Source organism: Trichomonas vaginalis, chromosome IV (genome assembly GCF_026262505.1).
Source record: "Trichomonas vaginalis G3 chromosome IV, whole genome shotgun sequence".
NCBI lineage: Eukaryota > Parabasalia > Trichomonadida > Trichomonadidae > Trichomonas > Trichomonas vaginalis.
Window position 1 is genome coordinate 26317517 of NC_067206.1, and position 26740 is coordinate 26344256.

At 32.9% G+C, this 26740-nt stretch overlaps 16 protein-coding genes across 16 annotated transcripts, besides 2 other annotated features; 9 read left to right on the forward strand and 7 right to left on the reverse strand.

The window, feature by feature from the left end:
- Positions 1 to 6320: part of a mobile genetic element that runs on past the window's edge.
- TVAGG3_0171770 (phage tail repeat-like family) lies at positions 99 to 683 on the reverse strand (the record flags this gene model as incomplete). The annotated part of the gene is made up of 1 exon (XM_051225348.1): positions 99 to 683. The coding sequence occupies one exon, from the start codon at positions 681 to 683 to the stop codon at positions 99 to 101; it is 585 nt and encodes a 194-aa protein (XP_051110334.1).
- Positions 703 to 858, reverse strand: TVAGG3_0171780 (uncharacterized protein; the record flags this gene model as incomplete). The annotated part of the gene is made up of 1 exon (XM_051225349.1): positions 703 to 858. The coding sequence occupies one exon, from the start codon at positions 856 to 858 to the stop codon at positions 703 to 705; it is 156 nt and encodes a 51-aa protein (XP_051110335.1).
- TVAGG3_0171790 (uncharacterized protein) lies at positions 878 to 1279 on the reverse strand (the record flags this gene model as incomplete). The annotated part of the gene is made up of 1 exon (XM_051225350.1): positions 878 to 1279. The coding sequence occupies one exon, from the start codon at positions 1277 to 1279 to the stop codon at positions 878 to 880; it is 402 nt and encodes a 133-aa protein (XP_051110336.1).
- On the forward strand, positions 1297 to 1630 carry TVAGG3_0171800 (uncharacterized protein; the record flags this gene model as incomplete). Its single annotated transcript, XM_051225351.1, has 1 exon — positions 1297 to 1630. A coding segment is annotated over one exon (334 nt), but the record flags the coding sequence as incomplete, so codon positions are not given.
- TVAGG3_0171810 (uncharacterized protein) lies at positions 3509 to 4357 on the forward strand (the record flags this gene model as incomplete). Its single annotated transcript, XM_001277765.2, has 1 exon — positions 3509 to 4357. The coding sequence occupies one exon, from the start codon at positions 3509 to 3511 to the stop codon at positions 4355 to 4357; it is 849 nt and encodes a 282-aa protein (XP_001277766.2).
- On the reverse strand, positions 4360 to 4602 carry TVAGG3_0171820 (serine threonine-protein phosphatase family; the record flags this gene model as incomplete). The annotated part of the gene is made up of 1 exon (XM_051225352.1): positions 4360 to 4602. One exon carries the CDS (start codon positions 4600 to 4602, stop codon positions 4360 to 4362), a length of 243 nt encoding a protein of 80 aa, XP_051110338.1.
- On the reverse strand, positions 4621 to 4983 carry TVAGG3_0171830 (uncharacterized protein; the record flags this gene model as incomplete). The annotated part of the gene is made up of 1 exon (XM_051225353.1): positions 4621 to 4983. One exon carries the CDS (start codon positions 4981 to 4983, stop codon positions 4621 to 4623), a length of 363 nt encoding a protein of 120 aa, XP_051110339.1.
- Positions 6225 to 6320: a terminal%2Cinverted (terminal inverted repeat of Maverick-3 transposon ID:TVAGG3_0171650).
- Positions 6321 to 6581: 261 nt separating this feature from the next.
- Positions 6582 to 7640, reverse strand: TVAGG3_0171840 (glycine-rich protein family; the record flags this gene model as incomplete). The annotated part of the gene is made up of 1 exon (XM_001305042.1): positions 6599 to 7486. One exon carries the CDS (start codon positions 7484 to 7486, stop codon positions 6599 to 6601), a length of 888 nt encoding a protein of 295 aa, XP_001305043.1.
- Positions 7641 to 8090: 450 nt separating this feature from the next.
- Positions 8091 to 8711, forward strand: TVAGG3_0171850 (glycine-rich protein family; the record flags this gene model as incomplete). The annotated part of the gene is made up of 1 exon (XM_001305041.1): positions 8091 to 8711. One exon carries the CDS (start codon positions 8091 to 8093, stop codon positions 8709 to 8711), a length of 621 nt encoding a protein of 206 aa, XP_001305042.1.
- Positions 8712 to 9287: 576 nt separating this feature from the next.
- Positions 9288 to 10069, forward strand: TVAGG3_0171860 (ribonuclease inhibitor domain-containing protein; the record flags this gene model as incomplete). Its single annotated transcript, XM_001305040.2, has 1 exon — positions 9338 to 10069. One exon carries the CDS (start codon positions 9338 to 9340, stop codon positions 10067 to 10069), a length of 732 nt encoding a protein of 243 aa, XP_001305041.1.
- Positions 10070 to 10298: 229 nt separating this feature from the next.
- Positions 10299 to 12014, forward strand: TVAGG3_0171870 (uncharacterized protein; the record flags this gene model as incomplete). Its single annotated transcript, XM_001305039.1, has 1 exon — positions 10299 to 11969. The coding sequence occupies one exon, from the start codon at positions 10299 to 10301 to the stop codon at positions 11967 to 11969; it is 1671 nt and encodes a 556-aa protein (XP_001305040.1).
- A 317-nt stretch (positions 12015 to 12331) lies between these two features.
- On the reverse strand, positions 12332 to 13816 carry TVAGG3_0171880 (spectrin binding; the record flags this gene model as incomplete). Its single annotated transcript, XM_001305038.1, has 1 exon — positions 12332 to 13816. One exon carries the CDS (start codon positions 13814 to 13816, stop codon positions 12332 to 12334), a length of 1485 nt encoding a protein of 494 aa, XP_001305039.1.
- Positions 13817 to 14788: 972 nt separating this feature from the next.
- TVAGG3_0171890 (armadillo repeat-containing protein 3 family) lies at positions 14789 to 17466 on the forward strand (the record flags this gene model as incomplete). The annotated part of the gene is made up of 1 exon (XM_001305037.2): positions 14805 to 17387. One exon carries the CDS (start codon positions 14805 to 14807, stop codon positions 17385 to 17387), a length of 2583 nt encoding a protein of 860 aa, XP_001305038.1.
- A 2220-nt stretch (positions 17467 to 19686) lies between these two features.
- Positions 19687 to 21755, forward strand: TVAGG3_0171900 (glycoprotein 38 family; the record flags this gene model as incomplete). Its single annotated transcript, XM_001305036.1, has 1 exon — positions 19713 to 20168. The coding sequence occupies one exon, from the start codon at positions 19713 to 19715 to the stop codon at positions 20166 to 20168; it is 456 nt and encodes a 151-aa protein (XP_001305037.1).
- Positions 21756 to 21958: 203 nt separating this feature from the next.
- Positions 21959 to 24672, forward strand: TVAGG3_0171910 (uncharacterized protein; the record flags this gene model as incomplete). The annotated part of the gene is made up of 1 exon (XM_001305035.1): positions 21961 to 24639. The coding sequence occupies one exon, from the start codon at positions 21961 to 21963 to the stop codon at positions 24637 to 24639; it is 2679 nt and encodes an 892-aa protein (XP_001305036.1).
- A 104-nt stretch (positions 24673 to 24776) lies between these two features.
- TVAGG3_0171920 (uncharacterized protein) lies at positions 24777 to 26040 on the forward strand (the record flags this gene model as incomplete). The annotated part of the gene is made up of 1 exon (XM_001305034.2): positions 24791 to 25990. One exon carries the CDS (start codon positions 24791 to 24793, stop codon positions 25988 to 25990), a length of 1200 nt encoding a protein of 399 aa, XP_001305035.2.
- Positions 26041 to 26740: the final 700 nt, after the last annotated feature.

A 26740-nucleotide genomic window follows, 5' to 3' on the forward strand; every position in this document is an offset into this window, starting at 1 on the left:
AATGTTTTGTTAAGACTTCTTCATCTATGTTTTCCCAACGGTCTTTTACGACAGACTCAGCGTACATTTCAAATAAAAATAAAAATATGTTGTTTTCTTTACTTAACATAACCACCAGCTACCATAAGTCTTTGACGCCAACCCATACCAGCTAATGAAGGTTGACTTGGTTTAGTTTGGAAACTAAACTTTGGTTTTGGTTTATCTTCAGTTTTTGGTTTTTCTTCTTCTATCGGTTTTTCGTCACTTTTCGGTTCACCTGACTTTACTTCACTTGCAGGTATGGTTGTGTCGTTAACATCTTCGTAAATATCATATGCCATTTGTTTTTGTTTTCCTTTCAACTTTTTGTGTTTGTTGTAAAGTTTAGAATATTTTGACTCTAAGTCAATGAGATGTTCTATAATGAACTGTTTGTCAGTGAAGTAAACTTTTCCATCTGTTGTCTCGAAAGCTCCTTCAGACTTCAATATTTTATTTGTGAGAGTCTGTTTCTTTTTTGAGATACTAGCCGTTCCATTTCTATGAAAAGTGACTTTGTAGTTAGGGTTTGTATTTCCAGACCTGGCACTTTCTATTATTGAATTTTTCTCTTCATCTGTAAGTTCTTTGACAGGTTTTGACAATGGTTCTGAACTTTTTGTTTGTGGTGTCAAATCTACCGTTTCAACTTCTTCGGTCATTTCATCTCAGTAAAAAATTTTAGTTTGTTTTGTTTTCAACTGGTTGTTTAGGTTTTTTAAGTCGGTCTAAAACTTCCTGAGGTATAGGGAGGACTTGACAAACACGTGGTTGTGTAACTGCTGGAAGTCGACAAATCCATCTTGAACCCATTTGTCTCAATGCTGTATTGTTCATTTCATCTCAGTAAAAAAATTTACATTCCCCACGTTTGAGGCGGTTGCGGTTGGTTGTTGTTTACCCACTGTTGTGCATGGTTATATCCTCTGTTAAAGAATCTTTCACCTTGGTCCATATAGTGTCCTGCTTGGTTATAGTAGTCATTTGCTTTGTTATAGTAGTTTCCTGCTTGTGTTCTTACATTGTCCATCCAGCCTTGAACTTTTCCTCTTGTTTCAGGATTTGGAATAAGATTTGCTGCATCTCGTGCTACATCCCAACCTTTCTGTACAGTTTGTATAATAGGTTGTGCTTTCTCTTTCAGTATACCTAATGTACTCAAAATCTTCCTTCCAACTCCAAATACACCTCTGGCTATTGTTCCCACTGCGGGTAAAAATCTGGATGCAACTCCTGCTAACGCGCCAAATAAACCCATTTCTTATGGGTTAAAAAATGACGAATCCAAACAAGGACCCGTATGTTTCTAAGGCAACAAAGAAAGCACTCATGGTAAAAATCTTTAGTTCAACACCAAATGCTTGGTTTATGGATATCTTGGAAAACATTCCGAGGTATAGAGAAGATGGACCACCATACTGGCTAATATTTGTCGGTCAAAACACAAGATACTGTGAAGCCATACCATTGCAGTCCAAAGCTATTTTAGATGTGAAAACTGCTTTGACAATATTTGTTGACAAATACCATCCAACAAAACTGACATCTGACTGTGAAAGTTCTTTCAAATCAGACGATATTAAAAACTATCTGCGTTCAAAAAATGTAAACCAATATTTCATTGTCGACCAAAACCATTCTGCTCTTGGTGTCATTGACAGTTGTATAAAAATCTTAAGAGACTTAAATCAACCACAAGGTGGTGAGGTAGATGAAATGTCATATGACGACAAGTACAGACACTTCTCCATGGCAAAGATGAGACAAGTTTTAAATATTTACAATAGCCGTAAACAAAAAGGTTTGGGAAACCATTCCCCTGAAGAAATGAAAAACAACCCTGACTTAGAGAAAGACTATATATTTAATAGTTTAGTCTCAAAAGAGACAAACAAGAAAGAATGCCAGGCTTCAAACTTAAGAAAGGTGACAAAGTAAAAATAGAAATACCTAAACGCGACCCATATGAAAATACTATTGACTATGACAACAATGGGAACTCGACAGGTACTCGCATTCGTGTTCGTAAAAATAGAAGAAAGTATACAAGAGAATATTATGAAGTTTTAGGCAAACATGGCAAAATGTACAGACTGCAAGCAGAAGATAAAACTACTATTGTCAGACCTCGTTTCAAACTTGTCAAAGTTCAAGGTGGTATACTTTCAAAGACAGTTCCTAACAAATATAAGACAACTCCTGACGAATATGCTAAAGAAGTTGAAAATGACGACTAAGCATTTCTATACCATGCGTAAACTGTCATGTAAGGTGGCATGTAGTCTTTACTTTGTCCCGTTGTTTGCGTATATCCTGAAACGCGATGTGTATGGTTTCCTCCTCCCTCAGTGTTACTCCAGTAACAATTTATAGCAAACTTAACGTTGTCTTTAACATCATATCCTTTACCTTTTGTCATTGCTGACCAATCCCAATATCTATGCTTATGCCAACCTGCTTGAGATGTACTTAAATCTATGTAGTGACTATGCGCAGGTAAGTTTTCACCTGAAATCGTTTTACTTCCACCTGTTTCCTTTGAAGAGTTTGCACAATACAAAAACCTGTCGACTATTTGAGTCCAAGTTCCAAAACCAAGTACTACTTCTGGTTTGGTAGAGTTCATTGACGTGTAAATAGAACCTATAGGATATACTGTTTGAAGTATTTCTGTCTTTAACGTTTGAAGCTCTGTTTTGTCAGCTTTTTTATCATATAAATCTTGAGCAGTGAATTTAACTTTGTTTTCATCCTCCATGACATAGACATTTCTACATCTAATGTATCTCATCGTCGTTATGTCATCCTCCGATGTTAAACCTTGTGGAAAGTTAGGAGGTTTCCAATTTAATACATCCCCACCAGTTTCTTCAACCGTTCCTTCAATATTTTCTATACCAACAGTTGCGAAGAAATCGTGTGTATGTCCAACGTCACTTTTCCTGTTTAAGGTTTCTTGTAAGTTTGTAATATCAGATATGGTATGTGTATGAGTCTTTTTAGAATATTCTTTGTCAGCTCTTGTCACTTCACTTGACATTTTATTGTCAACATATGTTTTATCCGCTTTGTCATCTAACTTTTCTGGTAGTTCATCTACGTCATAGATGTTATGTGTATGATGTTTTTGTGGGTATGTTCTATCTGTCCATGCGAGAATATAGTCTCTTGTTGCATCTACATACTCTTTGTCAGCTTTGTTGTCAACATCTGCTTTCAAAAGAAGTTCATCTATAGGTTTCTCGTTTAAAGTTCCTTTTGTTGGATTTATACAAACAGTATGGTTCTTACTGTCTTGAAACAGAAACTCGTCTGTCATTGGGTTTATCGTCAGTTTTAAGTTTCCTTCTTTCAATGACTCAGATATCTTAGAATAGTTTGAAAAGTTTGTTGTGTTCTTATTTAGAGCTTGTACAATGAGTTGTCGGTTGTGTTGTATTTCTCTCATAGACGCTGTTTCTTTCGACATTTTTATTCTAGATAAAATATGCTTTCAATAGAAAAAGAAAATTCAAGAGTTGCTACAACTAAACCATTAGATGAACTTTTTACGAATGTCGGTCAAAAGTTTGAGACAGAGACCGTAAAGCATGAAGGCTATCGTTTTGACTACCCACTAAGATGGTTAAGAGGCCCATCCGTCACAAAAGCTATTGGCTTTCGTAGAATGAAGTTCATTTCAGAAGCCATACATGGTTTCCCATTTACGGTCGCTTTTGAAATTCGATACTATAACAAAGAAAAACATACGTATGAGAAATTTGAACAGGGAAAACTTTTACAAGTGAATTTGCTTGTAAACTTAGAAACAACTCTTCAAGCTTTTCAAGAAAAAATAAACGATATCTATCTCGAATATGCAAAACAGTACAACATTGACGAAGGAGAGTACCATCTCGATATTTTATATGACAGGAAAAATGCAACTGTTAAATTCAATAGAATAGAAGACCTTGGAGACAACGTTTATATTTCTACAAAATATAACAACTTGGCATGGTATAGATTTTTGAGGATGTTAAATCAGCCTGCAGAATATCCAGTACACCCGGACTTTTATGAAGTCGAAAACCCTAATGGAACATATGAAAATGTTTTCGACTCAGATGCTATTATAGTTCATGCTTCATTTTCTGGTGCACAAAACTCTTTTTTATGCTTGGCAAATGACTTTTACGAAAAACCTACAAAGCTATATGAACCACCGAGTGGAAGTATTTCAGACTTTCAAGTATGGTTTACAACAGATGGAAGAAAGAGAATAGTTCCATTATACCATGCGTTTTACTTAGAACTTAGTTTCATATACAACTACTATCGAACGGTAAAAATATAATTTTAATACGGTTGAGGTGTTGGATTTGGTTGCCAACTAGACTGTGGTGCAGGTTCAGGCTGTTGTATAACAGGAGCTTGCTCTTCTGGTTCAGGGTCTTTAGGTATAATACCAACAAGCTGACCTACCCTTTTACCAATATTTTTGACTCCGTTCCAAATTCCTCTTCCTACGGTTTTTATTCCATTCCATATACCTCTTCCAACATTTCGAAAGAAGTTTCCTATCTTACTGAAGAAACCCATTTTACTATATGTAAAAATCTAATGTCCGCCTAGTCTCTTACGTTTCCTGTTGAGTTCCATTGCATTCTTTAACTGGAGCTCATACATTCTATTTCTCCTCTGGTAGAAAACATACTCTGGGTCAACTCCTGTGTTCGCGTCATCTGCATAGAGTTGTTTATATCCCACTTCAGGGTTTGTATAAAACTCTTTCCATCTCATATTTGCATACCATGGTGGTAAGCCTAACGCAGCGTCATTTGACATGGCAGTTTGCATTTGTACATCTGTTGGCACTTGACCATAGTTTGCCATTGCAGTTTGTATTCTAACTTCATTTGGAATATTCTCTGGGTTTGGTTGTCCAGGTTGCTGTGCATTCGCTAAGTTCTGTGCGTCCATTTAATATTAGATAAAAATATCTCTTACGAGTACATATGCTGAACATTTGCAGGCATTGGTTCATCTTCATATTCTCTATATCTTTCTGCCACGTCAAATAAGTAAATGACACAATGGAAAAAACCTAAAACAAGTAGTCCTATTTCAAACCACATTTAGTTACCAATAAAATTTCTTTGTTATGACACTTTTTCCGGTTTATAGGACCTCTCTCATATTCTATCTTGTCATATCTAAACTCATAGTCATGTATGTCCTCTAACCATCTCATGACACTTTCCAAACCACTTTTATCGGATGTAAAGTAAAAGCATGGATGGTTATGTAAAACGTCTAAAGTTTCTAAAGAGTCTCTCAAAGTCCAGTCTACTTGGTATTGAAAATCATATGTGTTATAGAACGGCGGGTCCACTATAAAGAAAACATTTTCCTTGTCTTTATATTTTTCATACAACTCTGTCCAATGACATCTCACAAACTCTATACCCTCAATATATTTTTCTATGTCCTCTTTGAAAACATTTGTATAGTTAAGATATAAAACGTTTGACATAAGTGTTTCAATGTCATGAACTCTTATAGAACCACTATACAATAGTCTAGAAGATATACTATCCCAGTCAATATACTCTGCTTTTTTTCAAAACCTCTCTGACAGTATTTTTCTTATCTAATGGTATACGTTCCATCTTACCTATAGGTATCTTTTTCTTTAACTCTTTCAATATTTTGTTTGTGTCTGGTATATGTTTGAGACGGTCCATATAGTTGTCGAAGTCATTGCATATAATCTTTGAGTCTGGGAATATTGTATGGCACAAATGAGATATATAGAAACTTCCACCGAACAAGTCTACAAATGTTAGACCATTCGGTAGTTTCTTAAGTTCTCTCAATAGAATATCTTTACATCTACTCTTATTTCCAAAGAAGGGTAACGGTGGTTTTGTAAAATTCATTTTATATACAATAAAAATGTTTTTTTCCTGAAAAGTGACAGAAAAGTGACAAAGCATGAAAACTACTCGGTCAAAGGTCATATTTTCAGTAAGGACATATGGGTAGAAAAGAGGTTAGAAAACGGGTAGATATACCCTTCTACCCTAAAATATATTTTTTATTGAATTCTGAGTAAAATTCTGAGTAAAATGACAGATGTTTATATGACACTTTCTCCGGTTTATAGGACCTCTCTCATATTCTATCTTGTCATATCTAAACTCAAAGTCATGTATGTCCTCAAAACTTCATTTCTCCTAAACATCTTCAGGGCTAGAAGGCACGAAGTGCCTGGAAGCCCCACTACCTTTTTTTTTTTTTTTTTTTTTTTTTTTTTTTTTTTTTTTTTTTTATTTTCTTTACACACACATTGTATATCATAGTTTTTTTTTTGGTTTCGCAAAACATCCAAAAACAAATATGCTATAAAAGTGACAATTTTAGCAAAACGAAACCCTTAACACAAATGTTATTATTTCAACATTATATTATAAATTTATCTTCATGAAATTTTTTTATGATTTCCCTTGATTTTTTTTTGTAGTTTGCACTTGTCATTTTCTAACATCGAGGATGTAAAATCGTTCAGTGTTGGACATAAATATATACACAATTTTTATTTGGAGTCAAACAAAAGAAAAATAAGGGTAGGAAAGAAATAACTCATTTGAAAATATGAGTTGTAGTAGTAACTGCAATCCTTGGTAAGAATTGTAATACGAATACAACCTTCGTTTTTGTTACCTTTGCCTTTTGCATTGCTTGATGAATATAATGGCATCGTTTCATTTCCAGGGATCATTTGAGTTTGAGTGAAATACAATTCTGAATAGTGGATACTAGAATTCGATGGATTTTCATTCAATGAACTTTTCAATGCAATACATCCTTCGTGACCTGAGATGAAAGAGCTTCCTCCTCCTCCACCGCCGGTGTATCCTAGTGTTGCCCCACTATAATATCCATTTCCTCCCATGCCTCCTATATTTACTCCATCTGGATGCACTATTCGACCAAACTTCCCTTCGTAACTGTCATATTGTCGCACAATTGTTCCATCATAAAACATGTTAAGGCTGGTAGCATTTCCACCTCGAAGTTGATTGGCTCCTTTACTTACGATCTCATTGCAAATTACTCCATTGTTTCTGCAATCAGTTTTTCCATCACTACCTTCCAAGTCGCCAGCATTTCCACCAATGGATCCCATCCATTCAGCACCTCCTCCACCGGCAGAAACCATGATACGAGACCTTAGCGATTCAGGATCAAACCAATCAAAATTACTGTTTACAGTCAATCTTATATCAGAAGATGCTCCGCCTCGAGCATAATAAGTTCCCACATTAGTTTTATAGTTAAAATCTGTGTGAGCACCAACAAATAGATAGAATGGAGTTACACTTCTCAAGTAAATAATTCCTGAAGTATAACCACCCAATCCTTGATTTCCAGGATTGCCTAGACATGTTCCAGATGCACCCCACGATTCGAATTTATACATTCCTTTGTCAAGAACAATAGTATATGGAGTACATGAATCACTAGTTTGACAGGGATATTTAAATGTATATTGATTTTTGAAAATCGAAATGTTGAGACTTCCAACATTCGATTTTGAGAGATTTAGACTTAGCAATTATCATGTTCATCATAATATATTAATTATCGCTCTAATTGCATGGTATGAAACTGGTATTTGTTATGCATTGCATCCAAATTTTCTCACGACAATATAAAAAAATTCAAATACTATTTTTTTCCCACCAATATTGGTAACATTAGTTATTTATATTTGGTGCGAGATTTATCTATGTATATAATAAATTAACCTTTCAAATATCGGATCCGATCTCTCAATTGATTTCAAAATTTATTGAGCTCCAGCAGAGTATTTGATTATACAGGAAGTGTTCAAAGCTCATCACTAAATCCAGGACGTTCCAAACTTCGTGTGTGGGGTGCTCAAGGAGGCTTTATTCATAATTCAACATATAATAGAGGTGCATATACAGAAGGTATATTAAAACTGAAATTTTCTACAAAATTAAGAATATATGTTGGCCAGCAAGGACAATGTAATACATCTGTTATTAATAGTGTATTTTATGGTGGAGGATCTAATTCGCAAGGCTGGAGCCATTCGAAATCATGCACAGGTGGTGGGATCTACTTTCATCACATTTGAAAATAATATATCTAACATAATAATTGTCTCAGGATCCGGAGGAGGGTCCGGATATTATGCTTATACGGATGGAACTGTCGAATCTTTTGGTGGTTATGGAGGACTAATAGCCGGAAATGGAGCTGGTTCTGGTTTTGGAACAGGAGCCACAATAAGTTCTGCCGGAAATGGAGGATTTTACCCAGGGACATCTGCATCTTTGTCATGCTTGGCAGAAAATGGTGAAAAGCTGACAGGTGGAAATTCATGTTCAACTTCAGAAGCATCTGCAGGTGGGGGTGGATCAGGATATTTTGGCGGTGGTGGCGGTGCTGATTTAGGAGGAGGTGGTGGAGGAAGTAGCTTTGCAAGTGACATCCTTGAAAATATAAAATATTTGAATGGAAATGAAAATATGACTGAGCCCATTGGAACAACAAACATTGGCCATGTTGGAAATGGCTTTGTCATTATTGAGCATTTTTTGTTTTGCTCTTTTGGAATTAATAAATGCATTTTTAATTTAAATTCTATTTTGTTATTTATCTTTGTTTTGGTCTAAAGTAAATAATCATGTATTTTAACTAATCTATTTTTGACTAAGCACATGAAAATATCAGATTTATGGTCCTTGAGCGAACTTTATTTTATATCTTGACAAACAAAAAGTGACATTTCAACGCCTCAATAAACATTTACAACAGCAATGGCGTTGAAATTAAATATAGAACATATAATACTGACTTCATACAAATTGGAGATGATGTCAATCCTGCAATCTCAATATCTTATGAGGGTGAATTATCTATCCCTAGGGAAATTGAAAGTAAAACTGTTATTAAGCTTTGCAATAATAGTTTTTCCAATTGTAATCTTACTAAAATTATTCTTCCTGATTCAATTGAAATTATTGGATCAAAATGTTTCTCAAATTCATCAATTGAATCAGTAGAATTTCCTTCATCATTGACAGAAATAAGTTCTGCCGTATTTTCAAACTCAAAAATCAGATATGTAAGCTTTTCTCAGTGCTCTTATCTAGAAATCATTGGTGATTCAATTTTTGCTAATTCCCTACTAGAAAATATCATTCTGCCTCCAAATCTTATTGAAATTCCTCCATGGTCATTCACCACATGCTTATATCTTCCAAATATTACCATCCCTCGAAATGTTGCCAAAATTGGAATGGCAGCTTTTGTAGATTGTGTAAATTTGTCACTTTTTATAAGTGAAAGTCCAAATTTTGTTGTTTTCAACGGCGCTCTTTATGATAAGCTCTTCACAACATTATACGCTTTCCCATCCAAATACTATTATACAGATTTAGTTCCAACAGTTAAGTTTGTTGCAAGTAGTCGAGGTTTTAGCGGTTGTAGTTTCACGGAATTTACTCTGAAAAATAGACTTGAAGGTGTCGATATGTTTCTGTTTCGAAGCTGCTTCAACTTAAAGAAGATTGATCTGAGATGCGGCGTTTTTAAAACATTGAGTTACTCTGCATTTACTGGCTGTTATAATCTTTTTGAACTGAAACTTCCGAAGACAATTGAGGAGTTTAGTTATCTTCTGTTTACTATGACAGGCAAACTGAAATCACTAACATTACCTGATAATCTGAAAAAGATACATACAAGAGCATTTGAAAGCTCTTCTCTTACTGATATCAATTACTGCGGTCTGTTTAATGTACCTTATAAAATCCCTTCAAGTTATAATGTTCATGTCACCCAATTTTATCAGGGTGGATCGTTATTTGCAGGAAAAACTATATCAGATAGGAATTTTGTTTGTGAAGCTATTTATTGCACTCATTCTTATGTAATGCTCCCTGTCATCAAAACTATACCACATAACATTCGATGCTACCAATTCTCATTTAATCTTATATTACTATCACAGGTTTTTATTTCGATTTAAACAATTTCCTTCAAAAAATAACTTATTATTAATTTTCTTGAGAACCTAATCTCTTTGACCAAATGCAAAACTATTTGTGGGATTTTCATAGAGAAATTTTGTGTTTGAATTGATAAATAATTTGTAATTTTAGAATCAAACTCTGAAAATTTCAAAAATATTAGAATTATATATAACACATTTAATTAATAAAGATGAAAGTTTCTGATTTTTTTCACTTTTTTTTGTGATGTCTTTCTGGGATACTCAAGAAGATGATGAAAACTCTCTTTCTAATATTCTCGACCATGATCCAGTTGATATGGAAGCAGTAATTACTAATCCATCTCTTTTCCAAAGCTTTAGAATCCGAGATGAACAGTTAATGAACGTTCTAATCAAAAACGAAAATCTCAAGAAGACAATTGAAATAATATTTACAAATTCTAATGTAAAAACAGCCAAATTAGGCCTTGAATTGTTTGGAGTTAAATCTCCTTTATTAAAATACGTTTTTCAAGATCAAAAACTTGCCGAAATGGTTCTTTCATATATAAATTCAACAGATGAAGTTAAAAGTGGATATTCAATTCGATTTTTCATGAATTCTTTCAAAGAAATCCCCGAAGTTACATCCAATTTCTTTAATACGTATCCAGATGCATACAAGACACTATTTGCACTTTGCGACAAAGTAGGTGTTGCCGATTTAATTACAACAATCGCTTCAAATCTTCAAATCGAAAATTGCTGGTTCATTTGGTCAGCTTTACTTATTGCAGCAGGAAAAGACCTTGGAGCTGCACCAAAAGTCTGGAAATCAGCTCCATTTTTAAAACTTGCCTCAGATTCGGCCAAAATCCAATTGAAACAAAAAATAGCTTTAATTAGAGTTGTTAAATCAATTGTTTCATCAATTAATCCATCTCCTCTTACAAACAGAATTTCGGAAATTTTACCTCAAATTTTCTCGAACCAAGAACTCCAATTACCTGTTCTAGAGCTTGCTCTTATTCTTCCAAAGAATATTACAATCGTTTCAGAAGCAAAGAAACTAGCTCTTTCTCCATTACCTTCAAATCCGAAATCTGTTGCAGCTCTTTCCATTCTTACTAAGTTTGCTTATAACAAATGCGAAGATATCTTCAAGCCACTTGCTTCAAAGTTCATTGCGGACACTTCAAACACCTTTTTCATGTTGGAATATGTTAATTTCTTCAAAGAAGCCACAAAAGATCCATCTCTTGCACAGAAATCAGCTGATCTATTCGCTCCTTACATACTAAAGAACGCAAGACGTTCAGAATGGCGTAAATCCGTTCCAAGAATTGGATTTTTAATGATGATTGCCGAACAAATTGATTTATATTCCGAAAACATTGATGGATGGGAAGATTTCAGGAACAACGAGCTTAAGCAGTGGAAGGAGAGAGAAAGCGGAACTCCTGATGATTCAGTTTCCATGGAAACAATATCTTTGGCCCAAAGAATGGCAGCTTCTGAGGGGATAAAGGGAACTTCCCCGGAGGAACCAAAAAGTGCCACTGGTATTCCACCAAAAAGTGACTTTTCCAGTCCAATTATTGAGAAGGAAGAACCGAAACCAGCGGTAGAAGAGCCGAAGAAAGTTGAGGAACCGAAGAAGGAAGAAGAGAAGGAACCAGTTAAAGAAGAAGAACCTTCAGAAGATGAAGAACCAGTAAAGACAAATAATGCGCCGAACCCACTTCAGAATTTCTCAATTCCTCCACCAAGACCACAACAGCCAAAGACTACAGACATCTCAGTTGAAAAGTTTTTCGAACTTATTAAAGATCCATTTTGGAATTACAATGGATTACCTCCAGAACAAGTTTTCCATGTTAAGGAGGCATTCGATACAGCTGAAGAAGCCTTTGAGTTCCTTGTTAAGCAAGTATAAATATGTTTTTATATTTATTTTTTAATTTTTACTTTTTAAATGAAAGAACATAATTTGATATTAGGCGTGTAAATCTCGTTTGTAGTCATATATATATATATATATTCAATACTATATATACACAATACTTTTGATCACATCCGATTTTGGCCATAAATCAAATTAATTCTGATTTTTGTGATAATCAATTATTATTCAAAAGAGTTACTAGTGTTAGAAGCTTATAAAAAATTAATACATATGTTTGAATACCATATTCTAAATTTAAATATACCAAAAGTTTTACATGCCATAATCCTTAATCATCCTTTGATAAATTGAGAACACTCTGATGTAATTTTATTATAATGGCATGTAGATAATTACTTTTCTTGATGTTTTTCTTGAATTGAGACCAAAAAATCGTGTATCTCATTTCTTTTGAAATATTGTGCAAATTTAATTTGAGTTAATCCATTATGATCTTTTGATGTGATATTAGCACCATGCGAAACTAGAATTTTTGCAATATCTAAATTTTTATAGATAATTGTATAATGAAGAGCTGATCTTCCATCCGAATCACTAGCATTTACGTCCGCACCATGAGAGAGTAGACACTCGACCATTTCTTTAGATTTTCTTTCAATGGCTGCAAGAAGAGCAGTTTTTCCCTCATCTAACCTTGATTCTGTATTTGCCCCATGTGCAATAAGGAGTTCTACAATATCTTTTCTATCAATTTGGGCGGCATCTGTTAGGGGACTTTGTCCATCAGGTGTTTCAGTGTTAACATTTGCACCATGCGAAAGAAGAAGATTTATTATTTCTTTATATTCATGAGTTACTGAAATATGAAGAGGAGTTTCTCCAAATTCATTTTGTTCATTTATTGATGCACCATGAGAAATTAGATATTCTACCATATCATAATGAAGAAATTCTGTAGCAAAATGAATCGGCAAATTTCCTAATTTATCCTCGGCATTAATTTTAGAACCATGAGAAAGAAGCAAATCGACAGTTTCTTTACTGTTATATTGCGCAGCTTCATGAAGAGGTGTTTCACGTTGATAGGTTTTTGCTTCAACTTTAGCACCATTCAATATAAGAAGTTCTGCTGCTTCTTTACTATTTCTTTGTGCAGCAAGATGAAGTGGGGTTTTTCCTTTACGATTCTTTTCTCTATGAAGAGGCCATTCATCGTCATCACAACTTGCATGAAAATGATTCAATAGAAATTCACAACCCTCAACATTGTTATAAAAAGCTGCATAATGTAATAGTGTTTCTTTATCAGTGTCAGAAATTAGCAACTCAACTTCTCCACTTTTAAGAATTTCTGTTGTTTGTGGGAATGCTGCACACCATGGAATAATTGAGTTCTTATTTTTCAAATACAATAGAAAAACCGCTTTCAAATTTTGAGCTTTTGCTATTTCACGTGTTTCTTTGGTTGTTAAACTTTCAAAATCAATTAAATCATGAGTGAAAATATATTCAAGATATTTATTATTGTGTGATAAATACGCGGCCTTGAAACATTCTGAATTAATTTGACAAATTTTAGAGCATTCATTGATAATATCAGTATTTCCGCCAATAATTGCACAGTACAAACATTGATTTGTTATTTCAAATTTCTTATATGAATTAAGGAAAATGAAAATATTTACAGAACCATAATATGCACAAGCTTCAATTAAAGAACATGCATTACAGACAGGAATTTTTATTTTGATATCTTCGATTGGCTTTTGTGTAATATAGTTTTTGAATTTTTCAATGTCATCATCCATGATCATAGTTTCAGCTTCAGTATCAATGGTGATAAGCTCATCTTCATCATCCAATGGCTTTTCAGACATGGGAGTAATTTGACAAATTTCTTTGCAACCTGTAGAAATAGTTAAATTAAGTTCATCTAAAATGTTTCTGGTATTTTTATATTCATAAATTGTAGCCTTTGTAACAGGATCTTTTAATGAATAAGATGATAAAAATTGATTAATTAATTTGAGATATAGAGATAATGATCGATAATTATATTTAACTGCTTCTAACATACTTAAAAACATCTGGCATTTTGCAACATGATATTTGTTTATCAAAACAGTCGAAATTAGGTTTAGAATTTCTTCGATAGATTCGCTTGATTTTAATCGAAACAGTTTTTGATATGCTTCTATAAAGTCATCATATTGTTTGAAAGACTCAATATTCATGATTTGCTCTTTGTAGAAACGAAAAAATTGATATGAAAAGTGACATTTCTAAACGGACAATTATCACATCAAATGCAAAATTAGTATAATGATATTGAAATAACAAATACGGATTTTAAATTTTGATTCATTTTATTTATAATTTATTTTCTGAACTTATTGAGAAATCATAAAAGACATTTTCCCCAGTTTATGCTTTTTGGCAAAAGGTTTTATCTATCATGCTTTTGTTCTTTCACCAAAACATTAGTATTAACATTGATAAAGATATTACTTGCATTTAGCTTATAACATATATATCATTGTTACAAACTGCATTAACTGCTTAATATTTTAATCCTATTGAGCTATTTGATATGCAATTTTAATATCATTCGGGAATTGTTAGCATTCAGCAATGAATAACAATATATTATTTATTAATTGCTATGAACAAAAGAACTAAGATATACTACGCCCAAAATTGCAAAATTTTAAAAATTGAATTCAAATAAAAAGCATTTTGATATTACTTTTTACTAGAAAAATTAACAAACATCAGATTACATTTACATACATCATAAGAAAATGCAAATCTAGAAAATTTGTTAGAATTTGTAAACTTGATTGATAACGGATTTTTCCAATATTTATGACCGCTGTTGCAGACGACTTCGATGAAGTCCATCTACCAGTGGATATAACAATAGAATCATATGATACACTTCTTCTACTTATGGCATCCAACGAACCAAACGTTTTAATGCCAACTATTTCAGCATTACGCGAAAGAATTTCAGACGAATCAATGGTAAATGCGACAATTCAACGAATAGTAGAATTAGCGTCAAATTTCAAGAATGATCAAGTTTTAATCGTTATTTCATGGTATTTAGCAGCGCTTGCTAATTCTGCTTGCAAAGAGAAATGGGCGTTTGAGCTCCTTTCCAAATCAGGCGCAGTACCTCATATAGTACATTTCGCATCACAATTCGATACTGCATCATTATCTGAGCGTTGCTTTGAAGCTCTCGTTGCTCTTGCTGAAGATCCAGTTACATCTCGCGAAATTATTGCTAATGGAGCACTTGATGCCTTCAAGGAAGCTCTTAAACGCGATGATCCTACAATTCAATCACAAGTTTCACTTGCATGCTTCAGAATGAGCACAGATTTCGAGAACCGCCGCGCTATATTAACCAGCGGACTCTTTGATAGCCTCATAGATTTCTTGGCTACAGAGGATCTCGATGAAGAAGTTCTCAACAACGCTCTTCAGGCAACGGGCAACATTCTTACAGATCCAGAGTGCATCGTTCACTTTGAAGAACGTGCAGGATGGAATTCTGTCTTTCCATATCTCGAAGATGCCGACAAAAACGTACAGACATATGCATATACAATCATTTCACAAATATCCAACGTCCAATCATTCCAATATCATTTTGACGAAGAGTTACTTAACAAATTCTTAACCGCCTTAAATGATCTTGAAGAATTCGATCCAGTCATCCCATATCTCCTCATTATCTTCAAGAACTGCTGCAAGATCCCAATTGTTTCACGCGCATTATCACAACAAGTACCTTTCTTCCTTGATAGAATTTTCTCCATCCAAACAGAAGTTCCACAGAAAGAAAAGATGTCTCTTATCCTTGCAGAGCTTTCAAACGACGCAAATACCCATTCAGCCCTTCTCGAAACCGACCAATTAAGTCGTATCTGCAAATTACTCGGAAAAGAGATCATCAACCCCGAAAATGTCAAACTTCCAAACTCCAAGACCATCATGAAGAGTTCCCTTGTCATTTTAGACCATGTTTGCGAGAATCGCAGTATCCGTGCCAAATTACACGAATTTGGAGCCATCGAACACCTTATTTCCATCTTGCACTTGACAGTTACCGGTGAAGAATTCGCTCCAGAGCCAGAACCACAGCCAGAGAAAGCTCCAGAGCAAACAAACGTCAAAATGTCCGCAGCAGAAAAAGCTGCCGCCGAGAAAGCAGCAGCAGAAAAAGCCGCAGCTGAAGCAGAGGCAGAAAGATTGGCTGCAGAAGCCAAACCAGCACCCCCAGAGATTGGTAATGAGCGTGGTTGGAATATTGAGATCCAGATGATCATTCTTCCAATGCTTTACAAGATGATTGGTGATTCAAAGTTACAACAAATGCTTATTGAAAAATGCATCCCAGATTTGGAAGTTTTGATCACATCCCAATACCCAGATATCCTCAACACATCATTGCTCATCCTTGCTACATTAGCTGTTGACGAGACAGCACGTGCAAGCATTGCATCGAAGCCACATTTCATGCAAGTCTTGATCACATTGATTTCGAACAAGAAAGTTGCAATCAGAAGGAATTCTCTTCACGCAATCAATTCTTTGGCGATGAAGAGAGAAATCGCAGTCCAATTATGCGGTTTCGGATTGATCGAGAAGCTGAAGAGATTCGCAGCTTCTTCACAGATGATCAATCTCAATCTTTCACAGTTTGCAACAACAGCTTTGGAGACATTATGTTCTTCAAACATTGTCGCGAAATTCTGGGTGAAAGACGTTTTAGATTTCGGAGATAAGATCAAAGATGGTTTTTACTCAATCGATCCACGTTCTGAGACATACCAATCCCTTGATGACTTACTTAATGACGTCATCCATCTTAGAATAGAAGCCCTTCTTTTGGATCAAAACAGAGATCCAGGATTAAAGGACGCAATTCAAGCTCTCGCAGACAGTTTCGCTGTCAAAGTAGAGCCAACAGAAACACCACAACCAAAGAAGAAAGGAGCAAAAAAGAATGAACCTGTTGAACCACAAGTAACAGTTGTCATTCCTGAATGGCCACACATCGCAAACAGTGTTGCACAGTTTGTTATCCAAAAAATGGGAGGAGCTTTCGAAGGTGGAAGAATTCCTTACGAAGCAGAAGTCTCTAGATGCAAGTATAAGACACATTCTGATGTCGTTATGCTTGGCCAATTGCAGGTTGGTGCTATTCGCCACAGAGCTTTGCTGTTCAAGTACTTGGCACAGCTTTACGGAATGGATGTCTCTATCAAGAGAAACAGAGAAGATTTGACATGCGAAGTTCAAGTTAGAAAGGGTGGCGATATTTATGGAGTAACACTTAGTGGAGATACTGATGTTTTGACACCAATACAAGTCGCTCCACAAGCTGAAGCACCTCAACAACAACCAGCTGATCAAAAACCACCTGAAACAAAATAAATTTATGATTTTTTTTATGATATAATAAAAAGACCTTCGTATTTTTAAAATTTATTGATTGTTCAAATAAATATATGCAATTTATTCAAAACACTTTCTTAGTCTTTATGTCAATGATTTTTTTTCCCATTACTAGGTGGGTAGCTGTTAAAAATAGTATTAAAGTGTGGTTATTTACCCAATGATTGTTTTTCCTTCACTAATGCTCAGAGGTAATTGAATTCAATGTACAGGAAGACAGTCTTCACTTTTTGACAAAATTTCCTCAAATTGACAATGATTGAATTTTGTCAAATATTTTGAAAATATTATTCAATTATATCAATATGCAGGCTTACTTAAATACTGTAATATAAAATAATTTACAATATTCAAAAGAAAACTACAGTTTGTTTGAATGACTTTGAAATAAGTCGTCTCTTCTGGATGACGATGTTTGGTACTATTACTTTCAAGGCAGATTTACGGGCAGTAAAATCGTAAATTGTTTAAACTGTAATCCAGATTCTCAAAAAGGTCAATATTACTTAGATTCATGCAATTTTATTGATGATAATGATCAAGTTATTGACTTCAATTCTGTTTCAAACACATTATTTTTGCATAACCATTGCTATTTCAATAAATGCAGCTCAACAGGCAATGGTGGTTGCATCAATTTCGTCACTGGTAGCAACAGTTCGATTGTTCAACGAAGATTTTGCTGTAGCGTATGCCAATACCAACAATTCGGAGAATTTTCATATACAAAAGTTGGGACAAATAACATTAATTTTTTTAATTGAGTGCTCTTTTTATGATACAGGAAACGAAAAAGTTGGTGACCGTGGAATCAACGCTGAAAATGGCAATATTCTAGTTTCATCTACTAATTTCTCAGATTGTAAATCTCTAGCGAAATCAGTTGGACATTTTGAGTGTTCTACACATAATTACGTAACAAAAATTAATTATATAACGATTGTAAATAATAAAGTGACAAACTGGGAAGGTGAAATGTTCAATATTTATTATAATTCGTCTTTGCAATATTGTAATTTCATCAATAACACGCACACAGGAGTTGGAATTATTTATCATTATGATGGCCCTCTAATGATCGAAAGTTGTGCATTTATTAACAACACATCACCAAAAAATTCTTATTTGATTAAAAATGACCGTGATCTGCTAACTGTAAATAATTGTTTCATCGATGATTCTATTCAAATTACATTTCTTAGTTATGTATATCCTCAAAATATAAAATCAATATATACTAACAAATTGAGACATTTTTCAACAGGTATTTGCCAAGCAGAGTTCCCAATTATCATTAAAGGTTTGAGCACAGATGAAATACTTATCAATGATCATTCTTTTTTTATATATTTGATTTATTTCTCATAAATAAACATTAAAACATGTTCTTGAGCTAGATTTATAAGCATAATTTCTTAGATCAGAATATCAAATATATGAATGAGTGAAAGTCTAATGCAAATGAAATAGTTTCGTCGTATATCTCACATTGAGTGGTTACATATAATATATTTGAATTGGCCAATAAAATAATAGTTAATCTAATTGGAGTTGGTTGAATCTTTAGTATGAGTTCTGGTTTTTAAGTTTGGAGCCATAAATTTAGAACAGCAATATGATAAGGCAGATAAGATTTCGGAAAGATTTATTTTTCGAGTGTCATAGAAGGATAATTCCTTTTATTTAAAATGAGATTTTGAATCGGATTGAAAATATATCATAATGGTTAACCAATGGTTTATGTTTTAATTTTAAAATTTAGACAGAAAGATTCTTATAGTTCTCTCATTTCATGTACGTTATATGATAGTTTTACAATAGCAGTTTAATAGAAATTTGAGAACTCGGATCTTACTAATACCTATATTAGATATCAGTGTGATATTATTAGAGCATGATTTAAACTTAACAATCATTATTGAAATACCTCTCAAATTGTTTATATATGACGGTTATTTTTCAATTTTATGCTTTCATTATTCACCTTTTTCGAAAGATAACTTTAAGGTCACTGTTCATAACTTCACAGAAGGATCTGCAACTGGAAAAACATATGATAACCCATTTAGCATCGTTGGTGGAAATATTATAAATGAAATTAAATGTGCTGACTCCTCTAAAGCGTGCAAAGTTCACATAGTTACTATTGAGCCCCCATATTTTAGTGAATATTCATCCCAACCTACATATTTCACAACAAAAAATAACTTTGAATTTCAAAGTGATATCATTTTCACAGAAAGTAGATATATTAGTTTCACAGTGACAGCACATAGTAGTAAAGATAAGGAAATCGAATTTAAAATGGATAAATACCAGGCATATTACGAACTCTATGATACAAACAATCAAAAACAGGAACATAAATTAAGTGGTAAAACAATTTTGGCGATTCCAAAACGTGGAAAAGATAAAGAAATAAATGATGTTGCAAAAATGATAATAAAAGAAGTTAAAGCATCATCAGAAGATGATTCAGAATCATTATTTGGAGAAGATATCTTTTATTCGATTCCATTTGGTGTTAAAACAGAAAAGGAACTTATAGAGCAAATGAAAGTTGAACCTGAGAAAAATCAAACAAATTCTGAAGAACAAGAAGATAATAAGAAAGAAGAAAAAGGAGGCCTTGGCACTGGTGCAATTGTTGGAATAGTAATTGGAGTTGTTGCTGCTATTGCTATTATCTGTATTCTGGTTTGGTTCTTTGTCTTGAGGAAGAAATCAGATAATAACGAATCCAGTTCAGCAAGTAATTAAAAAATATTTTTATACTTTTTTTTTCGGATTAGTTTTGATGATTTCTAAATAGGATTGTAAAAGATTATTGATATTGCTAATCTGTATATTTTTTTTAAAACCTAAGGTTGTATTTATTGCGCAACATCTCTCAAATCTTGGTTGTATTCATTTGCTGGTTGTTCAGAACCTGCCATTTTTATAAATACGAATTCTCATGAAAAGAAAATTAATTTATCGAGATTTATTCGGAATGCTTCATGTGATTAATTTTTGTAATCTCTTCTATCGAGTTAAAATTGCTTAAGCTATCTCAGAACTTCTTCCATTTCACATTCCTAAAATTAGAATATTCAGAGAGAGATTATGTTAAGGCCTTATTAACTGGGTTGATATAATTTTAAGATTTACAATTCTTAAAATCATTAAGTCATCCATCAAATTTAAACTATACTGATAATCATGGTAATTTTTAGATTAATATGAAAACATAACAATGGATAGAATTTATACTAAAAAACTTGCAGTTTTTATTATTAACTGTATGGCATTCAACGAAAACGCACGGTGATGTTGGATCTATTGTAACTGGAACATTTAAGAACTTCTGGGAATGATATTCCGGACAAACAAAGACAGATATCTGAGATGAATATGAAAAATCATTTTGAATTCTCACCCCAAAATAAATCAATTTAATTTGTCCAGAATAATCGGCAAAAGCGTTCTTTGTTATTATTGTATTTCCTGTAATTATAAGGGTAAAAGATGCTGGAGCTCCTACGAAACATTTATTAGGTATCGTTTGAACTCCAGGAGGAATAACAAAATTCTGACATTTATTACCAACAAAGCAATAGGCAGCAATTATTTGGCAACGAACATCTATTGAGAATGAGGAGTCGCGCGGTAAAATAAAAACTAATCGAGTTTTATTTTTTGTATATAGTTGAGTTTTATTAATAACTGTATAATTTTGATTGTTTTCTGAAATCTCAATGCTAACTAAATATGGATTATATGAAAATGCTCCATCACCGATGTATTCAAGTGAATCTGAAATTGTAACTGATTGGAAGTAACATGAAGCAAAAGAAAGAAATTCAATAACTTTAAGTTTAGATGGAAGGGTCAAATTAAATCTGAAAAATGTAAGATCGAAAGCTTGACTTCGAACGTATAATAAATCTGATGGGAAAACAATATTTGTAAATTTATTACTAATGTAATAAAATGCTTTGGATGCAATTTCTGTGACTGTATATTGCTTTGATTCATAAGAGATAGAATCTGGAAAATTTAATTCTGCTTTACACTCACCATTGCAACCTAAAACACTAGCGGTGAGATCTAGATCATTAAGTGAGTACTTAAAATCTTGATATGTGAAACTTGTCTTTGAGGTAATTTAGATAAGTTGGTTTGACATTTTTAAAATTTAAGGTTGACAACGGGAGTTTCACAAAATTTTATATTTAAATATCACTTTGTTGATCTGTACATTGTACCAAACAAAACTTCTTCAGTTCAATGTTTAAACTCCATGCGGAATAATAATTTGCATTTAGTTGTAATAAAGCAATTTTCTGCTATTGTTTTACATCAAATATCTATGGAGAAACTGGAAACTAATGGTATTAGTTCAATATAATTTTATAACTTTTATGAACATCAACATTACTAATAAATAATCACAAATTTTTAAAGTGTGTGTATTACCTTCAATATTGTGATACTAAAAGACTATCAAATTGATATATTGGTACTGCACGCCGATATAAATAAAAGAAAAAACTTATTTTTTAGGATTGCTATGTTGGAAGGAACTCCAACAAGCATGGAGAAAAAGATGGCTCAGCTGAGCAAAGTCATCGAATACCTTATGTCGCATCTTGAAGAACGTATTATGATCATTGAATACCTCCATAAAAAGGGAACTTCAGAAGTTGATACGTTATTAAATCAAACTTGTGAAAAATTAGAAGCTTACGCTAAAGAAATCGAGCAATCCTTTTCAAACGCTCCAGAATCGATATCAAATCAATACAAAAAAGATTATCAGACAATTATAGATGGATATCACTCTTTTAAAAGGAAGCAAGTTCATAAATATCATGTTGTTCAGCGCGCAACTGAAGAGCTTAAACAACAAGTAAGCTCTTTAGCAACCGAAATCAAGCCACAGCTTGAGCAATACACGAAATTCTTTGAATCAGATTTTAACGCAAGCCATGATGCTAATTTCGAAAAGAAAATGCAGATGGAAGAAGAACACAAAAGAAAAATAATGATACATGATAAGGAAGCCAATCAAAAATACCAACAATACGAACAAGATGCGAAAACTTCCGAAGAACATTTAATAATTGACTACAGACGTAAGATAGCTAACATCAGCGTATTCAATAAACTCAACCCGAAATCAAAAACAAGAGCAATTGAATGGTTACATGCAAAAAAGAAACAAATTACAGAACTAAAAGAAACGTTAGAGCAAAACAGACAAGAGATCATTAAACTAATGCGAAATAACAGTAACTACTTGTCCTCAATTAAAGGAAAATCCGTAAATTTAATTCGACAAATTTCAATCGAGAAAAAGAAAGTCGATCAGAAAATGACAGACATCGAAAATGGATTCGTACTTGAAGACTCTACCGAATTACAGACTAAAAAGAAAGATCAGCTCGTTACTTTTCATACAGCAGAAAATAAAATCAGATTTCAACTTGAAAAACAGGTCAGAGACCAAAATGCAGTTGTTGATGAATGGAAGAAAAAGAATTATGTTGATTACGATAGTATTTTCCAGAAAATTAATGACGATCATGCAAAAGAAAGAAATTTATTAGATGAAAAACTAAAAAAAGAAGAAAAGGAATTTATGGATGCTCTGAAAGCATTACAAAAGAAATATGATGATCTTGCTGCAGATAAAATCGATGATTCTGACATAGAAAAGCAAAAATCGGAACATGCCAAAATTATTGAACAAGAAAAGAACGATTACGTCATTGCTCTTGAGAATGAGAATAGATCTTATAGTAGAGATAGTAATTTACTACAGAATAGGCTTGAAATCCTTAATTCTGTTAATAAACAAATTGAATCTTCCAAAATTACAAAGGAACATCTTAAAAAAGAGCTCCAGCATTTAATAGAAATAGGTACTGTTAAAGAAGAAAAGATTAATATCATGAATGATCCAAAATTCGCAAGTCAATATTATTCTATCGATGATCAACTGAATTCTAACTTAGAATCAATGCAGGATGAAATGGATTCTGAAATACAAGATGTTAAGACTGATCTGACTAAGGTTTTCAATAAACTTTCCGGTGAATATGATTCAGAATTAAAAGTTAACCTTAAATCAGTTGAAAAAGAGTTTGAAACTAATGAAATCGACGAAATGATTAAAAATTACAAGGAAGAAATCCAAAAACTTGAAGAAGAATACGATTCTTTACAAGCTCATTTAATTGTTGACGGAGTTGATGTAGATGAGTTGTTTGAGAAGCGCCAAACATTAATAAAACAACATGACAGTATAAGAGATGAATATATTGAACAAATGAAGAAAGAATTTGAAGATGCAAATCAGGAAGTCAAATCTGAGGAACTAGAACCACTTAAATCAAGACTTGATAAAGTTAAAACAGAAAATACCAATAAATTGAATGAATTGGACCAAGAAATCGAGTCATTACAGAAACAACTTGAAATTTATAAACAAAAACAAACTACTGTTGAAGATCCAAGCGAAGACATAATCAAAAAGCTTGAAGCAGAGCTTGAAGAGTTAAAATCTCAGTCAGAAAAACAAATTTCAGAAGCAAATGCAAATTATCAAAAAGTTACTGAAGATTTGAAATTTATGGATGATTACGAACATAACCCAGCTACTATGGACTACGAAAATGACGGACAAATTCTAGAAAACGCTAAAAAACAAATTGAGATGAATCTTGAAAAATCAACCAGAGAAATCAATATCAACTTCGACCAAGAAAAATTCAACATCAATAAAGAACATTTCCTTAAATCCAGGGAAATTAAATACCAAATCGGAGAATTGGAGTTTAAGATGAAGATGGACGAAAATGCATTCAACAATACGATGGATGAAAAGGATGTCTCCAATTCTAATACATTTGCAGGAGAAAGTTCCTTAATTCAAGATTCAAATAAAGAAATTTTGAATCAGAAAGGGGAGAAACAGAAAGAACTCGAATCGTTACAAAAACAACTCCAAGAGAAGAAAGAAGATAACGAAAAACTCAAAACTTCTGAAGAAATTATCAAAAAATTGCAGTCAGACATTGCCGACAAAGATGGAGAATTTGTAAAATATGCTGCAGAACTCGAAGCAGTTAAGATTGCTCTTGCAGAGGCCATGAAACAAGAATCAGCACCAAAGAGACCTAGTTCAGCACTTGATCGTACAAAGAATAGATCTGCACCAAAGATTATCACTCCAAAACTTAATTAATTCTATATTTTTTGTTTTGTTATTTATTTGTGTATATTATTAAAACTTGTTTATTATTTTTGCAATTAAGTAAGGACTATTTTGATATTTCGTTTGCATAGTTCATGATTCTTATGTAATTTGATTACATTCCCATATTGAAATTTGCTCGATGGATTATCATTCTCCAAAAGAGTATGGAAAATCCAAAAGGCAAACTCAAAACTTCAACGATTATGATTCATTAAGTCCAAGCCGTTTATCTCCAATCAAATCAAGCCAATCTAAAAATACGTTAAAAAGCTTATTAGAGTATGAAAAGTCATTCCTTGAAACAGAGCAAAAGCTAATGGAAGAAAAGAGAAATTTAGAGAAAAGAAAGGAAATTGCAGAAGAAAAACTTCAATCTCAAACAAAACCCGTTGAATCAACAAAAAATATCAATTTACTTAATGAAAATTCCGAAATTGCAGAAAGTCTCGTCGATCAAGATTACATTTACAACATAGAAAAAGAAATTCAAATTGAATCTTCTAAAATTGCTGATTTACGTGCCATTTTAGACAATCCTCCTAGAAGACAATCACAATATGAAGTACCAAGTAATCCATCAGTTCATGAAACTAAAAATCACATTGATTTAGTTTGTGATTCAATTAGACGAAAACAACAAGAGGTTAAAGAACAAAAAGAAAGTATTAAGCAACTTGAAAGAGAAAATAAACAGGTTCGAGATGATTTAGAGGCCGAATACAATGAACGAAATAAACAAATTCAAAAATTAAGAAAAATTGTTGCAAAACTCAAACAAAACAGTGAATCAAAAGAACAAGAAGTTAACAGAATAAACGAATTAAAGAGAAAACTTTCAAACCTCAATGAAACTAAAGAAGAGTTATTGATTCACCTAAATAGAGACGAAATTGCAACTCCAAAACTTGATGACCTTCAAAACGAAATTGAAAAACTAAAGAAGACATTAATTGAAAAAGAAAATATATTACGATCTGAAGAGAATTTTTATGAACAAGTAAAATGTGAAGTTGACTCATTAAAGAATCAAGTTTCAAGAAAAGAAGCAACACTAGAAGCAAATGAGAAGGATATTAGTAGAATGGAAGAGAAAGTTGATGCTTCTGGAAACGGATTTGATAATGCACTTAAAACAATGAAGAATCCTTCAGGATCTGCAACTGATGATATATATACGTACACACCACATCATAGTTTGGATTCAAAGCGTCCTTCTGCTCTTGAATTAAATACTAATTATAGTTCAACAGAATTATCAGTTTCCAAAGTAAGTTCTAATAGTATTTCAAATAGTCCAACATCTCCATACATAGATGAACTGGTTAGCTTGTTTAGTTAATTTCAATACATTTATATATTTATTTCTTGTTTGAATAAACCTAAAATCACTCATATCCATTTTCGTCTAAAAATAATTCTTAAGGATTAATATCTTCTGAGAAAAAGTTATTGCATTATATCATATGTAATCACTGTATTCGACTAAGCAATATCATGAAAATAATCCATCCAAGCTATTTATATCTCAAAAGCCAATGATAGCAAAATTCTTGGTTCAAAATATTTTACAAAATAAATTAGTCAGGGGAGATTCGACGGAATATTTATGCACAAAAAGGCTTGCTTAAGGATCAACATCGCAAAATCCAGGAATTCCAGCATTTACATAATCTTATATCCATGGATCACAATGCACACATATTGAAAAGTACCAATGCCTTTAGATTTAAAAAAAGTTCAAGTAAAGTATTCTGTCATTTGCAGTTAAATAAAACCTAACATCAAAAAAAAGCCAAACTTTCGCCTTCATTGGTTCAAATTGATAGGTTATACAAAAACTATTTTTCGAGGAAATAACATATTTTTTGTATTTAAAGGCACAAAAACCTCTAGATAGGATTGACTAGAAAAGGCGAATCTTTCAGAGGTGATATAGTGGGGAACATGGAGCAATTTTGCTCTCAAACTTTCCCATCTTACATTCAAAATTACCGCTTGGTATAGACTTTTTGAAATGGTATGGACTTTTTTTACTGACGTTATTATTTACTAAAAATCTTTCCAGAAAAATCAAAAACATCAAGACGCA